The 19,109-nt window shown below is 43.2% G+C and overlaps 2 protein-coding genes across 3 annotated transcripts in view; both read right to left on the bottom strand.

Annotated features, from left to right (window-relative positions):
• Positions 1-1,566, bottom strand: part of LZTR1 (leucine zipper like post translational regulator 1) — a 34,639-nt gene extending 33,073 nt beyond the window's left edge. The window contains exons 1-4 of one of the 2 annotated variants that reach the window (XM_055728409.1): positions 1,335-1,566; positions 1,188-1,250; positions 1,020-1,076; positions 267-346 (exon numbers count right to left, since the gene is read on the bottom strand). In XM_055728409.1, the coding sequence (XP_055584384.1) occupies positions 267-346; positions 1,020-1,076; positions 1,188-1,250; positions 1,335-1,510 (376 nt within the window). In that variant the 5' untranslated portion in view covers positions 1,511-1,566. The remainder of the gene's footprint in view (positions 1-266; positions 347-1,019; positions 1,077-1,187; positions 1,251-1,334) is intronic. The other variant, XM_055728410.1, reaches the window with a different exon arrangement.
• Positions 1,567-3,850: 2,284 nt separating this feature from the next.
• Positions 3,851-19,109, bottom strand: part of IPO9 (importin 9) — a 38,875-nt gene continuing 23,616 nt past the window's right edge. The window contains exons 13-24 of the mRNA XM_055728408.1: positions 18,505-18,644; positions 16,640-16,799; positions 15,436-15,662; positions 15,078-15,226; positions 14,059-14,187; positions 12,506-12,781; positions 10,373-10,539; positions 8,195-8,328; positions 7,044-7,163; positions 6,470-6,571; positions 5,574-5,650; positions 3,851-4,993 (exon numbers count right to left, since the gene is read on the bottom strand). Of these exons, the coding sequence (XP_055584383.1) occupies positions 4,883-4,993; positions 5,574-5,650; positions 6,470-6,571; positions 7,044-7,163; positions 8,195-8,328; positions 10,373-10,539; positions 12,506-12,781; positions 14,059-14,187; positions 15,078-15,226; positions 15,436-15,662; positions 16,640-16,799; positions 18,505-18,644 (1,792 nt within the window). The 3' untranslated portion in view covers positions 3,851-4,882. The remainder of the gene's footprint in view (positions 4,994-5,573; positions 5,651-6,469; positions 6,572-7,043; positions 7,164-8,194; positions 8,329-10,372; positions 10,540-12,505; positions 12,782-14,058; positions 14,188-15,077; positions 15,227-15,435; positions 15,663-16,639; positions 16,800-18,504; positions 18,645-19,109) is intronic.

Genomic DNA, 19,109 nt, shown 5'->3' with positions numbered 1-19,109 from the left:
TACTACAGGTGGGAGACTTCTCCTCTACTCCTACCCTTAAAGAAACACTATGGTAATGAGTTCCAAGCCTTCTTTACTTTAGACAAAACAGCAAAAGTATTTCTAAGCTAAAGTTGAAATCACAGTCAGCCATAAAAAGTACTGGATTTGCTACTGAATAAGTTCTTTTTATACTTCCTAAAAATATCTCATTCTTTTTTCAAAACAATAGTACCAGCACATTTATCATTCTGAACACGCACAACTGTAATCTGCTGCTGTCTTACCAAACACAAACATGCTGCTCCCATAGACCACAGCTGAGTGGTGATACCGTGGTGCTGGCGGGGTCCCCGTGGTAAAAGCCCTGCACAACATTTAGAACAGCAGCAATCAAACATTCCTGTCATGCTTCAGGCACTCAAAGCTATCTTGCAGATTCAAAAAACCCCAATAGTGAAAAGTTACTCTACTGTTCCTGAGTGTTTTCACAGTTTTGGTTTCCTAATTATACTAAGATTTTGTGACAGACTTATTACTATAAGCATAAACCGTTACAAACATGATGCTGTTTGGCAGAGAGAGCGAGGCACAGGTAAGACAACAGACTGCACATTCCAGAGCAAAGGAGCAAAGCAAAGACACCTGTGAGCCCCGCCCCCCCCGCCCCCCCCCCCCCGCACCTCTCCTGCCCTGAGGGTCTGCAGTAACCCAGTCCCTCTGCCTGCGCATCCTCCCAGTGCTCTCACAGCCTGTACAAACAGCGGCACCCGTGTCACTGCCCATCCCTGTGGTGCTCAGCACCCGCTCGCTGGCAGGAGCTGTGTGGGGGCACTCAGTAACCTCCCGGACAGCTCAGCTGCACAGCAGCCTGCAGAGCTCAGCTGGGACAGCCCCAGGGCTGGGGGTGACACTTCCCCTCGCGTGCTCTGGTAGAGCCCCCAGCTTTTACACCCGGGCCCGAGGAGCTGCAGACAGAAGAGGCATCGCCCGGTGCTGCCAGCAGCGGGGCAGAGCCTGGAGCGCACAGCGCGGCCCACCTGCACCACGAGCAGTCCTTAACGTCGAAGCGCAGCAGGTCGTTCAGCATCGTCTTCCTGCGGGGAGGAACGGGAGGCGGCTGAGCCCGCTGACCTCGGCCCCCGGCCCCTCGGGCCTGACGCCCCGCAGGCCCAGGCCTGCTCCCCCCAGGCCCGCCGCGGCCTTACCCGTTGTCCCCACCGAAGACGTAGATGGCGTCGCGGTAGGCCACCACGGTGTGCTTGCTGCGCCTGCGGGCGGCAGAGAGCGGCGGTCAGCTGCCGCCGGGACACTCGCCCTCCCCTCCCTCCCTCCCCCCTACGCCCCTCACTCACCTGGCCCCCACGAACTCGTCGCAGGGCGGGAGACGGCGCCACCGGTGCACCGTCTCGAAGGGCCCGAAGTTGAGCGTGAGGTACTCGACACTGTCCGAGCAGCTGTGGTCGAAGTCTACGCTCGGCGCCACCTTCGAGCGCCCCGCGCCGCCCGCCGGGGCCCCGGCCGCCGCCATGGCCCGGCCCAGCGCCCGCGGCGCTGCCAGGCGGACTACGGCTCCCGGCGTGCCCCGCGCCCCCTCGCCGCACGGACCCAGCATGCACCGCTCGCTGCCGGCCGCGCAGGGGAAGGCCGTGGGTTCGAGTCCCGCGCCCGCCCTCAGCGGCACCGGGGCCGCCTCCGCAAAGACTCGGAAGGCAGGCGGGTTTATACATGAAAAGCGTTGATTTGTCAATACAAAAAAACCCGCCCCACAAGTAAACTAACAAAGTCCCCCATGACCAATACTCATGAATGTGCATAAAGTCTCGTTGCAGAGCCTCAGCCCAGCTGCTCTGCTGGCTGGTGACAACGCAGCCCGCGAGGGTGGCAGCCACCATCCCACCGTCTGGTTCTAGTTTAACAGGCAGCTTGTACCTCCTGGGACGGCGTTGGTAACCTTTAAGACTATTGCTTTAGATTCTTCTCAACCGTAGAAAAGGAGCCAGAGGGGTGCCCTGCGCCGGCAGCAGCCCTGGCACATGGCGGTGGAGCCCAGCGTTCCTCGCCCTCCGCGAATGCCACGTTCCTGGGTGGCTGCTGCAGCACCTGCCGCCGGCAGCCTCACACCAAACACAGCTCTTGCCTACGGATTCCTCACCCAGAGTCCAGCATCGTGTGATGCAGGACAGAGGGGCACAGGAGCTCCCCCAGGCCACCTCCCCTGCAGACGGCTGCTCTCACACCCTACTTGGCCTTTCTCTAGGGGGGAGCTTGAATCACAGTACTACTTGCCAAAACCCATCCTGCACACCACCACTCTGCTTGCGACGGAGTGTGGCACACTGCCACGTCGTGCCCGCCCAGCTCAGGCTACGCGCCAGCTATATGCTGCAGGAGGGACAGAACAGAGCACTGGTCCCCAAAGGCCACTTCTCCCCCAGTCCTTCCCTTCTCAACAGATACCCTCCTGGAAAAACCATTAACCCCTGCAAACCAATAGTTTCTAACCAACACACCAACAAGCTCCAACAGGAACTCTACACGACACTGGCCCATCTACTTTTTGGACCTTGCAACTGCAAAGAAATCCTTGGATTTCTCAGTTCAGGATGAGGAACAGTATCAGTAGTATTAAGCCGGTCTCATTTTTCATGGTCTTATTTAAACCCACCATCCAACTTAAACTAAAGTGAGCTCCCCTAAGGCACACAGCAGCCAACTCCCACTGGAAAGCAGTGAACCCCACCAGCACCTCTCCACGAGCTAGACCTGAATGTGTTCCATTTACTGCTGACACCCCAAAACACACCTTGATGCTTCCAGATGTTTGGTATTCTTACCTCCAAGAATGGATGACTGCTTTGAGCTTTGCTGCTAACACACAGGGCAAAGAAGGATGGTTCTACCTCCTCCCAGGGCGGGGATCAGTCACTTTGAAGACACTCGATCCTTCCTGTACAGCTATCAGGATACACCACTGCGGCCATCTGCTTCTAGTTGGGTTTCCTCAAGAGACTGCACTGTTTAGTTTAACTTGTTGGCCCTTTTCAGTGAAAGTTGAGAGAGACAAATTCCTCACAACAAAATTCCTAATAGACTTTAAAAAAAAATTAAAATAATGTTTAGGTAGAAGAAAGAACCACAGCATCCCCACTGAAGGGAAGGCCATAGCACGTTTAATTATATATTCTTATACACCAGAGAATCCACAGGGAAGAAAGACACCGCGACACAACTGCTTGGAAATCAGAGCTTAATATACCTTATTAGAGACACACACACACATGCACACACACAAACATCAGGCTTCCAATCCTGCCTCTCACAGAGCTATTCATACAAAACCGCTGAGAACCCAAGGACCATTCAGATCAGTCTGCAGCGAATGGTGGGGATGCCCCGCTAGTTGTGCCCACTCTCAGACACAACATGAGGGGTTTGGGTGGGAGAGGGGAGCAAGGTCTGCTTTAGAATTCAGAGTTATTTTACCATTTTCCCCACACTTGCTAAACAAATTATGCCATCTTTGGCTGTTAAAAAGTTAATTTATTATCCCCTCCTGGTAAAAAAGTGAAAAGCTATACTCTGTTAGACCAGTAAGATACAGAATCACTCCAGCTCTTTGGAGGTTTTTAGATACAACTTCAAAGCATATTGTTCCACAAAGGAACAGCAAGTACCTTTCTTAAGAAAGGAAACTCTATAATGGGTCAGCCTTTTCTTTTACGCAGAAGAAGATGTATCCATTACAGGACTCCCTTTCTGTCCAGACGACTCCTGTGAAATACCCTAACATCCTCCAGGCAGCACATACAGAAAGTTTCCTAAGGAGAAATAAGTCTTAAAAAAAGTGACTTCAGGAAACAAGTGCAAGTTTCTTTTAAATCTGTTTTATAAGGAGGATACCAATGTACATTTTAATAGTTTTATTTTCATTTTCCCCAAGGGGGAACCAAAGGCAGAGAGGTGTTGTGAGATACATCACACTGTTCTTATGGGTAAATCAATTTGCAAATGTTATTTTACCACTCTATAAAAATACACACAGGAGTGTGAAGGAAGCAAAGTAGTTCAGAGTGGCTGTCATGGAGCAAATATGTTAAATACAGTCAGGTCTTTTTCCCCTAAAAATTGTGGCTTCTTATGTTCCATAAACCCAAAGTCTTTAGTAGCCACGTGCCACAGGAACAGAAATTTAAGTGGTAGCTTCCTTTGAGCATGTGCACACAAAAGCGTTAGTAAAGAACTGCTCCCATGGGACTAGGCAGCAGATGTGAGCAACAAAGCCCCATCCACAACAGGAAAGAAGATATGCATTCAGTTTTATTATCTCAGCTTCCCATCCAAACTCCTGTAAACAGTTTCCATACCATTTAGGCATCTCTGATAGAAGAGTCTATAGTTCTATAAAAAGTCACGCTGTAAGATCAAGATATTTACCCTGTATGTGTTATGTGAGCGCAAAGAGGAACAACCTTCCAATTTCTCAAGATACATCCAAGCAATCTGTAAGTGACCCAATTCCTTTCTCTGTCCAACTGTGCTGTGGGAAACTCAGTTAAGTGCCTCTTCACAGGTACAGTTTGCTTTTAAAAATATTAAGAACAAATTTTTTTTTTTTAATCTTTAAGAACTTCCTGGAAAGTTACTGTGGAAAATGAAAGTGCTCCCATGGTGAGACGAAATGTGCAAAGCTCTACAGACTTCTGTCCTTGTTGCTTTCTTAGTATTCCATCCCTTAGCAGATTCATGTGAAGATGAGGCTCAATACATTGCAACGAGGCCATCATCCACCTGTAACAAGCAGGCAGACACTGGAAAATGTTTTATGTTGAATCATAAAACGTGGAATAAGCAAAAAAAAAATAATTGTTCAGATATGATCAGTGTGGTCTCTTGCACGGGTTTATATACCAATGGCCTGTAACACTCGCTTTTCATTCTCATTGAGATGGTCTGAAAACATTGCATAGCAGGGCTGCTGTGCAAACTGACAGAGGAAGTCAGTGAGATAGGCCTGAAAGGAAGACAGAAAGACCCAGTTAGCATCATGTCACTTTGGAAATTCTGTTTCTTTCACATATTGGAAGATAAACCTCAACACGCATCAAGTAAGCCAAAGGGACTGCAGGGAACAGACAGGCGATGCAGAAGGAAGGGTGGCAGCAGGGGGGAAGGGCTAATACACAGCTGCCAGGTGGTGGTAAAAAGCAGGAGCAAAGTATCATACAGGGGCTGACTGGATGGGAGCACCTCCAAGTGGAGCATGAAATTCTGTCATGTTCGGTCTCCAACCTATTTCTGACTTCAGCAAATAGCTGTGAAGTCACGGGTACAAAAGTTTCAAATCCCTCTGTTCAAAAAGCTTTGTTCATTCACATTTGCAAGTTACTGATATTGATCCAATAAAGAAAAACAGCTCCAGGCATTCCTTGGATACTCAGCACTTTCCAAAGTAATTTCAATGAACTGAGTACCTTCAGGACAACAATCAGTAACTGGTGGTTTGCAGTCTTCTTAAAGTACAACATTAAAAAAAAAAGGTTTATAAAGAATGATAGAAATCTGATTAAAACCCCCTCATTCTATAGCATCACCTGGAGATCTATTTGGTAAAGAGGGTCCTTTAATGCATCTGGATCGTCCTCTTCATCATCTTCGTAGTAATCCTCATCTGTCAGAGGCAAATCAGCAGGTTTTAACATTAAACAGAGCAAAATATCTCAGGAAGTAATCTATTAGACTACTGTTGAAATCCAAAGATTAAAAAAAAATAGTAATTGTTTCAGCACTGCTGGGTAAAAAAAAAAATAAAAATTGTATCCAGAATATCCGCTTGAGCTCACATGACGAGAAAATCCCAGAACAAGATGGGTCATAGCAGGAGCCTCAAGGAACACACAGGTGAGACAAGCATACAAGGGATACTAGACAAGCAGGTTTGTTAGTTACGTGCACTATAGTCTTATGCCTTGATCTTATGTCACAGTGACCCATTTCCAATTCTGTGCTAATGTAAGTAGTCTCCCTTATTGTATTTGCCTGTAAGGTTCTCCCTTCTAAGACTATATGCAAACTGGAGAGCAGAGGAAAGGAGATGATACACCCATTCCATCATCTTTATGCAGCAATTATTTCTCAACATCACTCCACAAACAAGCTCGTCCATTTCTACTACACTGTCATTTCAAGGTCATGTCTACATCTTTGAACATCAGTTTTCTCTTTAGAAGAAATACCTGCACACATCTCACAGCAACATGAAGCCTACGCAGCATTTGAACTCAGGTGAAAAATGCAGTTATTTAATCATCGTGTTAATCAAAGACATGTCCCTCTTACAGAAGGTCCTTATTCAAAATCCCAGTGTAGTGTTTCCTTCCCCTTGCCCACAGCCTTTGTTGAGCTGCTGTCAAGGAAAAAAAACTTTGACTAGGATGTCACCTACTCTGTTTTTGCTTTGAGTAAGCACTTTAAAGCTGTTACTACTTACCATACTTGTTTGTGGAAAGAATATCTGATAAGAACTGTCCTGCTAAGCCTTCATCTTCATCCTCATCCTCTTCCTGATCCTCCCACATATCATTTGAATCATCTGTTTAAGAAAAAAAATAATTCTTCCAAAAATAATCCAAATGCAAGAGGTCCAGCCTGTTGACCACTCTAAAGAGGACTGCTAATTTTCAGGCAAACATCCTGCTTGTGTAGGCAGATGAAGGGAAACACCTGCAACCTTTACTATCCTTTTGGAATGAGTAACTCAGGAATTGGAGCCAAGCAACAAGCAGCAGCAAGAATGGATGCTTGAATCAGAGAGGAAGAAAGGTAGACCAGATATACCAAGAAAGGATGATTTTATTGGCATACGGTCAGATCCCATCTTCCAAACTAGCTCAAAACAATTTTCAGGTATAAGAATACACAATACTGATCTTAACCTTTGGCTCACTATTTAAGCCTTTGTAATTACAGGTATATTATTTACTATTGTGAGTTTCTTAATTACTGAAGAGATTACAAAGTAGATTTAAGCCATGCAAAGAGACAAAGCAAACCTAGTATTTTACCTTGGCTCCAATCTGCAGTTGTCTGTCTAGATGCATTTGCTTCCATTGCATTAGAGAGTTCATTTATTATTAACTTTAAGATTTTTACTAACAAAGGAATGTTTGTCCAGCGTTCAGGATCTGTAAGAGAATAAAAATATATATTCACACTGCTTTTAAGAAAACGTTAAAACCAGGCCTTTTTTTATCGTGGTGGTTTTGGGGTTTGTTGGGAGAGGCTTTGAGGGGTGTTGTTTGCTTCTGGGTGTTTTTTTGGTTGGCTGGTTTTGGTTTTGTTTTGTGGTGTGTTTTGGTTTTTTTGGTTGTTTTTTTTTTAAATTATACCATACATTTAACATGCTCACATACAAGCAAAACTTCCAGGTTGGGAGGAAAAAGGAACTGACATAAAAACCTTAAATGTTCTTCCCATATACCTCCACAGCTAGGTTCCCAAAGACCTTAATGGCAGTATCAAATATTGCATAGTTTGAATGAAGAGAAGGCATAGTTAAAATCTCCACAGCTGGATGAATTGGTGAGTCTACTCAATGAAATCATAGTCACAGATGACTTCATTAAGCATTCTTCTCTGAAGTATGTTTACACATCTAGCAGTGCTTTCAAGCAAATGAGCAGCACAGCACTCCCATGCATGCCTCTACCCTTTCTGAGACACTGTAAGCTCCAGCTTTTCCTCATCAGTGTTCCTGCAGGGCTTAATTATTCCATGGGATAGCTAGTGTATTTGTCCTTAATTACAAAAGGAAAGATCCTATCAAAGAAACTGGGAGCACTGGTTTTAATTCCTATTGATATTAGCATTAATCTTAGTTTAACTCAAATGCCAGCAATTACCATTCTCTCTCATCAGATGGAACAGGATGACGCAAAATAGCAGTGAATAACTCTCAATTCTATAATCACCTCATCCATTTGTATTAAATCAGAGACATCAGAAGTCTTCCAAATCAGTTGTTGGCAGAATTAAGGCAAGTAATGGATACGTAAGTACATGATGTACGGATTAGCTCTAAAAAACCAACATGCACCTTCTGTAGGAAATATCTCCCACAGCTTTGTGTGATCTACAAGATCTATTTTAAGGCCTTTCATAGCATATACTAACATGGGAAAAAAAACCTGTTAAATACAGCAAAACGATTACTTACTTTTGGCTGACTTTGATCGTGTCCGTATTCCCTCATCCATATTAAATATTTCTTCTCCCTTTACCCTGATGTCCTGAAGTCGCTTGTCGTCTGTGTTGATGCCGTACTGAAGGAGTTTACACAATGCTACAGAGCTGGAGAGCGGGGAATAGGAAAATTACAAATCAGAATTTTCCTAAACTGTAGCCCTTCAGTGAACTATTAATAGGGAACACATCTCCAGAGCAGACATTCAGATGCCCTTTTTACTACACGTTTGCCAAGAACGAACATTACAGAATTTTCCTGTTTCTCCTGATCTATGCCAGCATCTGATACGCGACTCATATCCTGATTTGCACAGCAAGCTGAACACTGACAAAGCTTTGGATTAAACACTAAGAGACCCTGCATACACACATAAAAGGTTTTTCCAGTTCAGAAGGGCCACAAGGTTAAACACACTCCTGAGGCATCACATGCAGATGATGATGGAATTAAGAGGAAAGCAGTGGTAAGAAAGTAGTAATTTGGTTGATCTGCAGCTATGAACATTTCTTCTACTCTTCTCCAGTCTCAAAGCTCTTTTTCACTTTGGTCCTTCACAGCTCTGCTACAGTCAGACCTTCTAATTTGCTCCTTTGGTATCTTCATGTGTTCATTCCATCTCTGCTACTCAGATTTCTGCTCCACACTTTCAAGCCTTCTCCATTTCCAGATCATACCGAGACCGTGACTACAGGTTAAGGACGCCAGTTTATGCTTGGCACTCTTAAACCTCTCTCCTGGCTCCACAAGTCTCAAACTGAAGTTTTGGAGCTCTGTGAAACTCACTCTTTTTGTGCTTTCACTTCACACTGTCCTTTCCTCCCACACTATGGCTCTCAATACCCATACTGCTGGTTTGGACCCAGATCTTAAGATGCCACCCTTCAGTTGCTCAAAATTTTCCCATCCTTTCACCATGCTGGTCAAGAGCAAACAGCCACTTCTTCAACCTGCCACTCACAGGGATGGGGACTGATGCACACAGAAGGTACCAGCTATATTCACGTTCCTTTTACTAACTCTATACACGAGGGTCCCCTGAGCAGGCATTGCTTTTCTTCAATATGCACAAAAACATTTAGCATTTTCTAATGCACAATAAGCATCACTGTAAACAACACAGATCAAAGTGTTTAATATACTGTAGAGCCTTGCCAAGTCTTGGTACACAAACAGCTCTAGTCTCAGACATTGTGGAGACAGCTCTGAACAACAGTTTGACCTTGCTCTCCCCATCGGCATCTGCTTCGGCTTTTTCCTGTGGCCATAAGCAGTCACATGGAATCCTGCAGACAACGCTGTTCTGTCAAAATGGGGATAAACCACTGCTTTTAAGGATGAAACAGACCAAGTGTGACCAAAACCAGCACCAGATCCCCAAATCAGACTGCCTCTTGTTCTGCATGATCATTCACAAAATTCCACTTCAAACATGCTTTTTCTCAGTATTTATTTCACAGGCCATGTGACTGCCTTAATAAAAAAAACCCACACCAACAGATACTAAGAAGTGAGTTAACAGCTGGTAAGACCCCTAAGGGTGGTCTGTTAGGCTTCCCATTTCCAGAAAAATCAAAGACAGCAGCTTCGGTAAAATTTAAATTAATATAGGGCATTTTGTGCTTTGGAATATAGTTCTCAGCCTCCACCGGAAGACAAATGTGCTCCTACAGCAAAAGGGGGAGAAAACGGTTTCAGCTGATTTCTTTACTGACTTTTAAGAGGTCACTAAATCAACAAGAAATCACCAGATTCTCTTAGGAAACTCTCTACAATGTCCTGAAACTCTACAATGTTCTACAAAGAAAACATCATGTCTGGAAGCTATTCTCATCCCATTCACAGAAGTTCAATCTCAAAAGCACTCCTGTGCTTGCAAGAGTCACCCCCTTCCCCCTTGGGTCACCCTGTTCCAGTACAGAAACACCAGGCACCAAGAGCAGCACTTAGAGGAAGATCAGAGATTGCCCCAGATATCACAGCTCTCCTGAGCTGAACTGACAGTGCAGGAAACAATTCTGTCCAGTGCTGGCACACACTAATCCAAGCCTGAACCAGCTCCCCCTTCCCTCACACCCAGTGTGTTTAATTACAATGGGATGATCAGTCAGCTAACGTTAACGCACAGATCCTGCTTATGAAACATCCCACCTGACTTTGCCTTCGTACTGCCCATAGAACAAGTGCTGCCGGCTCATCCATTCGGCCATTACAAACTCCAGAGCAGGCTTCCCAGTTGGTCCGGGGAGACTACACAGGAACTCCAGGAGTGGCTCCAGTTGCGAGTGAACCAAGTGAGCAAACACCATAATCAAGGACTACAGGAGGAGAAAGGAAATGTTAGCTGTACATAATTTAATAGCTGAAAATGTTTTATCAAATATTCAAGTAACTGAGCTCCCTGCAGAAGTGCAGACTGTGATTACCAGCCCCAAGAGGAAGAGAAAGTGTTAGCATCTGCGAGACACTGTCTGCTACAAAAGCAGGCAATAAACTACTACAGTCAACAGCAATATGTTTTAACCACCCCAAAATCACACAGAAGGAATAAATTTACTCACAACCATGCCCCAAACTAACAAACCTTAAAGCAAAGATGAAAAGGCTATTTAAAAAATATCAGCGGCTGCATTTGACTTCTGACTAGCAAAAATATCACATGGCAACACTCAAGACATTGCAAGTGCCCTAGTTTGCTCAATGGACCAGAAGCTGTACACATGGCTCTATACACAGAGCTCCAAATCTAGGCATATCTAGCAGAAATGCATCTCATCATCAAGTTAAGGAACAGAAGTTACTGGGCCAGAGCCACAACCCATATTCTCCTCCCCTTTCATGACAGGGGTTTTCCATCACCACCTCTGTCACAGGACCACACATCATCATTCGGGCCTTTTCCAATTCCAAGTGCACTTTGAACACAAGTTTCAGAGAAAGAATTGCAATTTTAGAAAGGTTTTTGGGTTTTTTTGTTGTGTTTTGTTTTGGGTGTGGGTTGGTTGGTTTGTTTTTTTTTTTTTAACAAGATGCAGTTTTACAGTCTGACTCCTAAAGACCTGGGGTAGAATTCACACCCTGCATATTTCTAAATGTCAGTCTCCAAGTCTGAAGGCATCTCTGCAGGCTTCCTTGGTGAAAAGCTGCCCACCTCCAGAGGCCCATCTTCCAGGCTAACACAGGGAAGAGATTCAGCCTTGTGAAAGGCTCATTTCTCCTTCCCTGGCTACAGGACCTCATGTTGACAGCTTCCAGATCTTCTAACTTGGAACCGATTCTAACTCGGAAGAGTTAAGAATCAGCAGTGTATCTGAAGGGGTGGGTGGTGGTGGTGGGGTGTGTTAAAATCACGGCTTTAAGATGAAATCTGTGCAGACATCCGAATGGCCTTCTTGACTCAGCATATGCTGGCTTGAAAAATGCACATACAAAAACCAGAGAAATACACAAGAAAGATAAAAGGCTTAGAGCACAGTGAGCCTCAGCCAAGTGCTGCACTGAGGGCAAAGGTGGGATTTTACTCAACAGTGCCAGCAAAACATCTTCCCCCAGCTGCTGCTGAGGAACCAGGGGGCCCATCACCATGTTCTACATTAAGGGCACTGACAAGAAAGACGGGAGAGAGAATGAAGATGACTGAAATAAAATCATTCCATAAAACTGTGCCACTAGAAGTAGGTCAAGGCTAGAAGAGATCACGATGCTTTTTGTCTGGCCTCTCACCTGATGCAGGCCAACCACACCTCCAACTCACCAAAAGTTCACCTTGTCTGAACTCCCAGGCATTTATCCTATGAATACAGCACAAAACCGCTTGAAAACATGTGCTGCCTTTGCCATAGCATCCCTACTTAGGCAACTCCTGGCCCCTCTAAACATTCACTGCTTGCAAGCACAAAGCCATGAGGCATTATTTAAGGTGCATTAAAGCTTACCCACAAAATCCATAATCTGGATAACTCTGTATGAGCAAAGTCGGCATTTTCACGACTACTTCAAGGTGATACGTAGACCCTTCAATTGTACTAGCTATAAATAATCAGGGTTTTTATTACTTTCTTACAGTAATTTGTTTTTTATATATATAATAGAAACATATTATATTTCTATTATACATTATATATTAAATATATATCTATATATAAGTATAATTTTTATATATTATAGAAAAATATATACAATAAAATATATATATGTTTTGTTTTATAAAACAATTTAAAAAAAAAATTACAATTTCTTTTCCTGACACTTCTACTTGCTTTCCTGGGTGCCCAGCCTGCTCACCTGCATTACACTGAGTGTCTCTGCTTGCTGCATTTTGCTCAGGATAGCTCTCAGGATCTGGTCCAGATTCTCTCCCAGCTCACTTCCTGCTTTCGAAATTAAAGTGGAGACCAGCCTGCCCACAAAGGCAGCAGTGAATTCTGAGGTCCTTGGATCTAGAAGTTGGCTCACCACCTGCATCACATACCACAGTCCATTGTGGCCTTGCTCATCATGCCATTGTGCAATTTGTTCCAGCGCTACTGAGACGTAGGCACGCAGACACTCACCACCATTCTAAAAAAGAAAATAATCATGTTAGAATTTCCCTTTCCAGATAAGGGAGTGGGAAGCATGGGAAGTCATCTCCTGTCATCACTCCCAAAAGACCCTTAACCAAGATGAAAACAATGGGCAAACTGGTGACATCTGTAAAAGATCCAAGCTCTATTAGAGCAGTAAAATCAGTGTTTAAATTTAAAAATAATTTCTACAGACTTCAGTGCATTTTCAAGTACAAAACTCTTCTATGCCCAGGCAGGTCTCAAGATCATCTAGTAAATACAAAGACAACCTAAATTAGTTGCAGTTTTGGGCCAGTCTTGTTACCCAGAGAAATTCCAAGAGTTTCTAACAAGTGAGAAATGAAGACAGCAAAGTGTAGCACTTTGTTGTTAATGAAGCTCACTAACAGCCAAGCTGCAATTGTTTTGCATTCTTCTGAAAACAAAGATCCAGCAGAGTGACCAGCATGCTGGTCTCCAATCTATTCTTACTGGTATGCTGTTTAAGGAAAGCCATTTCTATGGTCTGTATTCATGTGGCAAAGGGTAGCTGGCACTATAAAACTTCTTACATAAGGAACGAAACCAGCTTTTTATTTATATGCCACCTAGTAGCTGGAATGAAAAGGCAGCCTGCGCTTGTAGCCTCTGATGCTTTTTCCTTCTTGCTTAAATACTCTAAAGACATGATCAGGTAATAGAAGAGCCTGCCAGCACAGCTCAGGCAGAACTGCTTTTGGGATTAATCCACGCTCTCCCTCCATTGCATACATGGCTCCATCAAAAACAAGTTTGCCCTCCCCTTCCCACTTAAATGAGTACAGGAGAAAACAGCCAGGAGGAGGAGGAGGTCTAGAAAGGCTTCTGCACAGGTCTTTTTCTTCCCTATGCCCAAGAGTGTTCCTGAGAACACCCTCTGCCATTCCTAGCTGCGATGAAAGTTAATGGGGGAAGAAATGCAATGTTTTGGGTTTTTGTTTGGGTTTTGGTTTTTGTGGTGGGGTTTTTTTTTTGTGCGCTCTAGAGCCCTAAAACAGAAAAACTATCAAGGCTGCTGCTTTACTCACACCAGTCCTCCAAATTAAGGAACGATCAGTAAAAGTCATTCCAGGGCCTTGAACAGCAGTACTTTCAGGATAAACAGGAGGTGGCAGAGACTCCTGAGGAGATGCCAATACAGCTGTTGACAAGCAAAGCCTGGGCTCCCTTAAAGGCTATGTCACCCATCTTACTCGGTCACCTCTTGGACTGCAATAGCCCTGCAATTCTCAGTACTCCCCACAACGTTACCTGCATAGTAGCATTGTCATCTGTGTTCAAGCTGCACTGAGCCACTGCAGGAAATGCTTGGCAGATCAGGAGCTGAGACAGAGGAGGTTTTGTATTCCTCACAACTGTGGTCAATATATCAATAGAAGTCTGAAAGGAAAACACAAATGAAGGCACTGTTACAGCAGCAGCCATAGTACGCCAAGTCAGAATTACCCATCACTGGTGCAAACATCAAAGGCATAAAGTCTAGAATATTTTTTAAATCAGAGGCCCTTGGAGTCATGCACCCAAGCATCACTGTGTTTGACACAAATATGTGGTGAGCACTGTAAAAGTTTCCAAGGCAGTTCAGACACTAAAAGCAGTGTAACCCCTTAAATATGGCAAACAGTTTCACGGTACCCTGACGCATGCTAATCAGTACAGCCAGAGAACTGTTCTAGCTGACTTGTTCCATTTTGTTTATATTGATTATAGATCTATTTTAATTACCCATGAGGAATTGTAACTGTCATACCAATCAATAGGGAGATTATAAGCATGTTGATAAAGATATTTATGGGTTTAATTACATATAATCATTCCACACAGTCAATGCTTAACCTTTTATAAGGGTACTTTTAAAATTATACAGGCTTGTCCTTCCTATGTCTCCAGCAATTTATACATGTGACACACAAATCAGAAAAAGCCTTAGAAGAAAGTGCAAGAAATAGCCGTGTAGCCTACTGGAGAACATTCCACCAAAAAGAGGAGACTGTTACTGGTGAAAGATGGCTATCTCAAAGTGAAACCACGAGGGATATGCTGCAGAAACTGGAAGAAGTCCAGAGGAGCAGTTTAAAGTTAACTTTTGGAAGCATCTTCCCTCATCTGCAGATTTGCCGCCTTCTCTCCACAGAGAAACCTCTACCAATGACCAAAGTCATCGTTCAAAAGCAGTTTAAAAGCAACTTTTCTATTCTTTGCAGACCAGCCATCCATTCAAGAACAAGGAATCATCTCCAGCTAAGACCATGTACCACTGTAGCACTTACTGCACAAAGCCCTGCTGGGATCTTGTCAGCAGGGGCTTGCATGATGCTGACAAGAGTTGGTATTAGCCTCATCTGCATTGGACCCTGGCAGGCTTCTATCTGAGCTAGCTCCTTAAAGATATCTTGGGCAAGAGAAGCAACAACTGGATCTGGAGAGAGAAAGCACCATTTACTGAAATATACTAACAAACACATCTCAATGTTTGCTACCACTATTTTGAATAGGCAAAGCAGCAAGTTTCCCTTCTAGCTTTACCACATGACTCAATGTTAATTCAATTACCATTTATTAAGTTTTCACCACCAGGATTCAGTAGCAAAAACAACTGTAGTTTGAGAATGTAACTTGAAGGCATACCGTTACTGTACTTCAAAAATATTGCAATCGTGAAGGGGCAGATTTTGTTCTCCACACTTGCTGTAAATGCTGGGTCTACCGTACAGACAATGCACAGCGTCTCCATCACAAGGTTTAGGACCTCGGAACTGAACTGAGTTGCCAAGTGGATCAGTCCATCAAGAATGCTAGGAAGGAAAGGCTGCAACACATGGGTGCTCTCAGAGATCTTCAGCTGGTCACAGTAGCTAGACAAGAAATTCATGATACAAAAATACATACGTAATATATTAAAGTGATTTATACATTTAACTCTAGATGATATTTCACCCTCTGATTCTTATTCCTCAAGTTCACTCCTCTAGGACTTTTCCCTTGATCTCTCAACAGCTCAGCTATCTTTCCTCCTCACTGCACCCCTGGAGGTTCACAGAAGCAGAGTTAAGTGATATTAAAAGCTTCTACCACCTCTTACTAAGAGTTCTCTCTTAAGAGCTGCGCATCGATGGATAGAGAAAATAAACCTTGAGGACAGAAGTAGTCCAAGACAGACACTCACTGCTTACAAAATGTTTAATTACTATGTTCTACAAGTGACCTGGGGAATGATAAAACAATTTCAGGAATAACTAAGTTCTAAGTCTCTGCCTTCACTTATTCAGTAACATTTCAGTGCAAACAGAAGACAAGGTATTTTTTTGGAGGAAGAGAGTGGGGAAGAGTAGGGTTTTCACAAGTTTTTTTGTGGTTGGTCATTTTCTGGTTTTAGACAAATGTTCATTTTTCACTTTAGAATCAATACAGCAGATCTCCCTTTTTCCTTCTTGCAACTTACAAAGAAAGGATTGGAAAAACAAACATTCCTTGTTACTAGGACCTGCTTCACAAGCCCGTACTATGTCCTTCAGCCACCCTTGTGACTGAACAGGAGTCATCTGGGTTTCATCTCGATGCTTCTCATCGCTATCGAGTTCTGCTTCTCCTTGGGACTGTATCCATTACTACTACTGTAGCCAACCTTGAATCTCAGTTTCACAGTCCTCATTGGAGTTATTCTATTTTGAACCTGATTGCTTACACTTTTTAAGTTGACATGTGTTTCATTCAAAGCAAGTATTTCCACAGCCTACACAGAAATAGTATTAGTATTTTAACATACTGGTCTTGTAAGCGTAATTTATACCAGCTATCCCTGCGGCTTTGGAATACCTTAGGGTTTACTTACCCCCAGATAGCTCTGACTGCAGAGATGCGGACAGAAGGAGGCTGGGTTTCATGTAGACCACTGACAGTAGCTTGCAGGAACTGCTGGATTAGCTCTGGAGACATAGCCACTGTAAAACGGCTGGCGGCCCACAGAGCACGGCCCAGGAGAAAAGGAGACACTGAAGCAAAACAAAAAACCATAGTGGTTTTACAGTAAGTTTTCTGAGTTTAAAATTACAACTGCTTCTATCCATTATTCAAAATCTTGTCATCCTGACAAGAAAATGGCAAGATGTTACAGTGAAGACAAGTATGCAGGCATACAAATAATTTCTGTTCATAGGCAGAATTCAGTTTATTTCCTTAGTTATTTCAAAGAATAATTTCTCATTTCTTTAAACAAAAAAACCCAACCAAACAAACAACCACCTTCTTCCCTCAACTAGTTACACTTTAATTTGTTCATCAATACAGCAATACATGCTTTACTGATCACTGGAACAAAAGTAACAAAGGCTTCTTCAGTAATTCCTATTCATCTAGCTCAGTATTTTGTCCCCAAGAGCAGCAAACAGCAGCAGCTTAGGAAAAAGAATTAGAGGAACAGAAAATGTACTCAGGGATCTTTCACAGATTCTTCTAGTTTCCAGCCATCACCTTGCAATCACAGAACGTAATGTTCAACAGCACTAGTGAATACTCATTATCTACTCACCTGTTTACACTTATCAAGGTATGATGTATCTTTATCACACTTAACCCTTCTGCCTTTTCAGGCTCAAAGTGTCCTTAACTATTTAGGCTACCCTCAAACAGATGATGCTGTCTATTTCTCAGCATCTTTACTGCCATTATTTATACTTCTGCAAGTATTAATTTTAAGATGAGAACATGAAAAACTCCACGCAAGATGTACAGCAAGAGAAAAGCTTTATTTTCTAAGCTAGCATTATAAACCACAAGATTTCTTTGTCTTATTACCATTACTGAGCAGTAAATGATATCCTCTGAGAACTACATACATACTGACTGCAGGAGCTCTTTCTTGAGCACAATAGCTCATCTACAACCCAATATCAAATCTGTACATGTGTGTAAATACATGTAAATAGCTGAGGTTGTTTATTTACAGGCATTGCACACTATTTCTTCATTCAAAATTAAGACAAAAATAGAAAAAACCTTCTTTGTAATAGGTTAAACATATTTCTTTGATGAAAGCATCCAACAATTTGGTTTTTCTGCACTTAAGCAGCTTAATGTGGACTCACCAATAATGCTCACATTGGCTTAAACTTCTCAAATTTTAATTACTTGCAAGGACTTCTGAGGTGTGACTGCCAACAACTCCTTTGAGTTTCTTGCACACTGATGTAAGATAACATAGAAAGCAGAAGCCCGCACAGTTCCCAATAATAGGATCCCGCTCAGCTAGGAATATTATTTGAATTTATGGGCTATGACTACCATCAGCCTCAGCATAAAGAGAATGGCGTGGTATGGTGCTGCAGAAGTTCTGAAGCCTGTTAAACACTGCTGGTGTCCTTCCCAGAAACAGATACAATACAACAGAACAACTATTTTTCCATGAAGTTCCCTAAGCAATTGCCCTTCCACCTCCAAGCCCTATAGGCTCAAGCACCCAGCTAACAGTGAGTTTCAACTGAAAGCAGTGTCCCACTTCAAGGACTTATATTAGCCCTGGTTGCATGTGTGAACTCACAGCATAAGATTTATGCCCTTTCACATGTACAATGTGCACAACTGCATTTCACACCACCATGTGCACACAGCAACCTGATTCATCAGACACTTCTGTTTGAGAGAGATTTTCAAGGTCTGGCACTCAGCAGTTACTCTGAGCAATGGCAAGGTCCAACATACCTGAAATGTTGAGATCTGCAAGAACAACATTTGTCAGGAAGCCGTGCATATCAAAATGTATCCTACCATTCTTCACACTGTCTGTAATAATAGACTTCACAGAGCCCAGGGCCAGCATACAAGCTTCATGTATTTTCCACCTGCAAAAGAATTAGGATGCCTTTAAGTTTTTCCTTCATCATCGCCTCAAGAAATAGCACCATGCTTGATTACTCTGTGTGCAGAAGCACTGTGATACCCAGTACATTTAAAGATTTAAAAATGTCTATTCTTGCATTACATTTTGTTAATTATGATGAAATGGAGTTGTGTGTAAATACCGTTTCCTGGTTTTATTTGTGAAGCAAATAACCTACTTTAAAACTTATCACAATTAAGGCAGACAGGGACTCAAATGTCTGATTCTGCAGACATTCAGTTGCTGCTCACTATAACGGAGTGGCTACTCTGACATGAATAATCAAAACACACACAAACACTGAACTAATGCACTGAAAAACCAAGAGAGAATAGTTATAAAAAAGCAATGAGGTACTTCTACAATTGAGGTCTCTTCTCCTATCGCCAAGTAACATTAAAGAACACAACTCTGAAGTTCTGAAATT

The sequence above is a fragment of the Falco cherrug genome, chromosome 16 (genome assembly GCF_023634085.1).
Source record: "Falco cherrug isolate bFalChe1 chromosome 16, bFalChe1.pri, whole genome shotgun sequence".
Taxonomy (NCBI): Eukaryota; Metazoa; Chordata; class Aves; order Falconiformes; family Falconidae; genus Falco; species Falco cherrug.
Note: the sequence above shows the minus strand (reverse complement) of the source record. Positions and strands in the feature narration are given on the sequence as shown.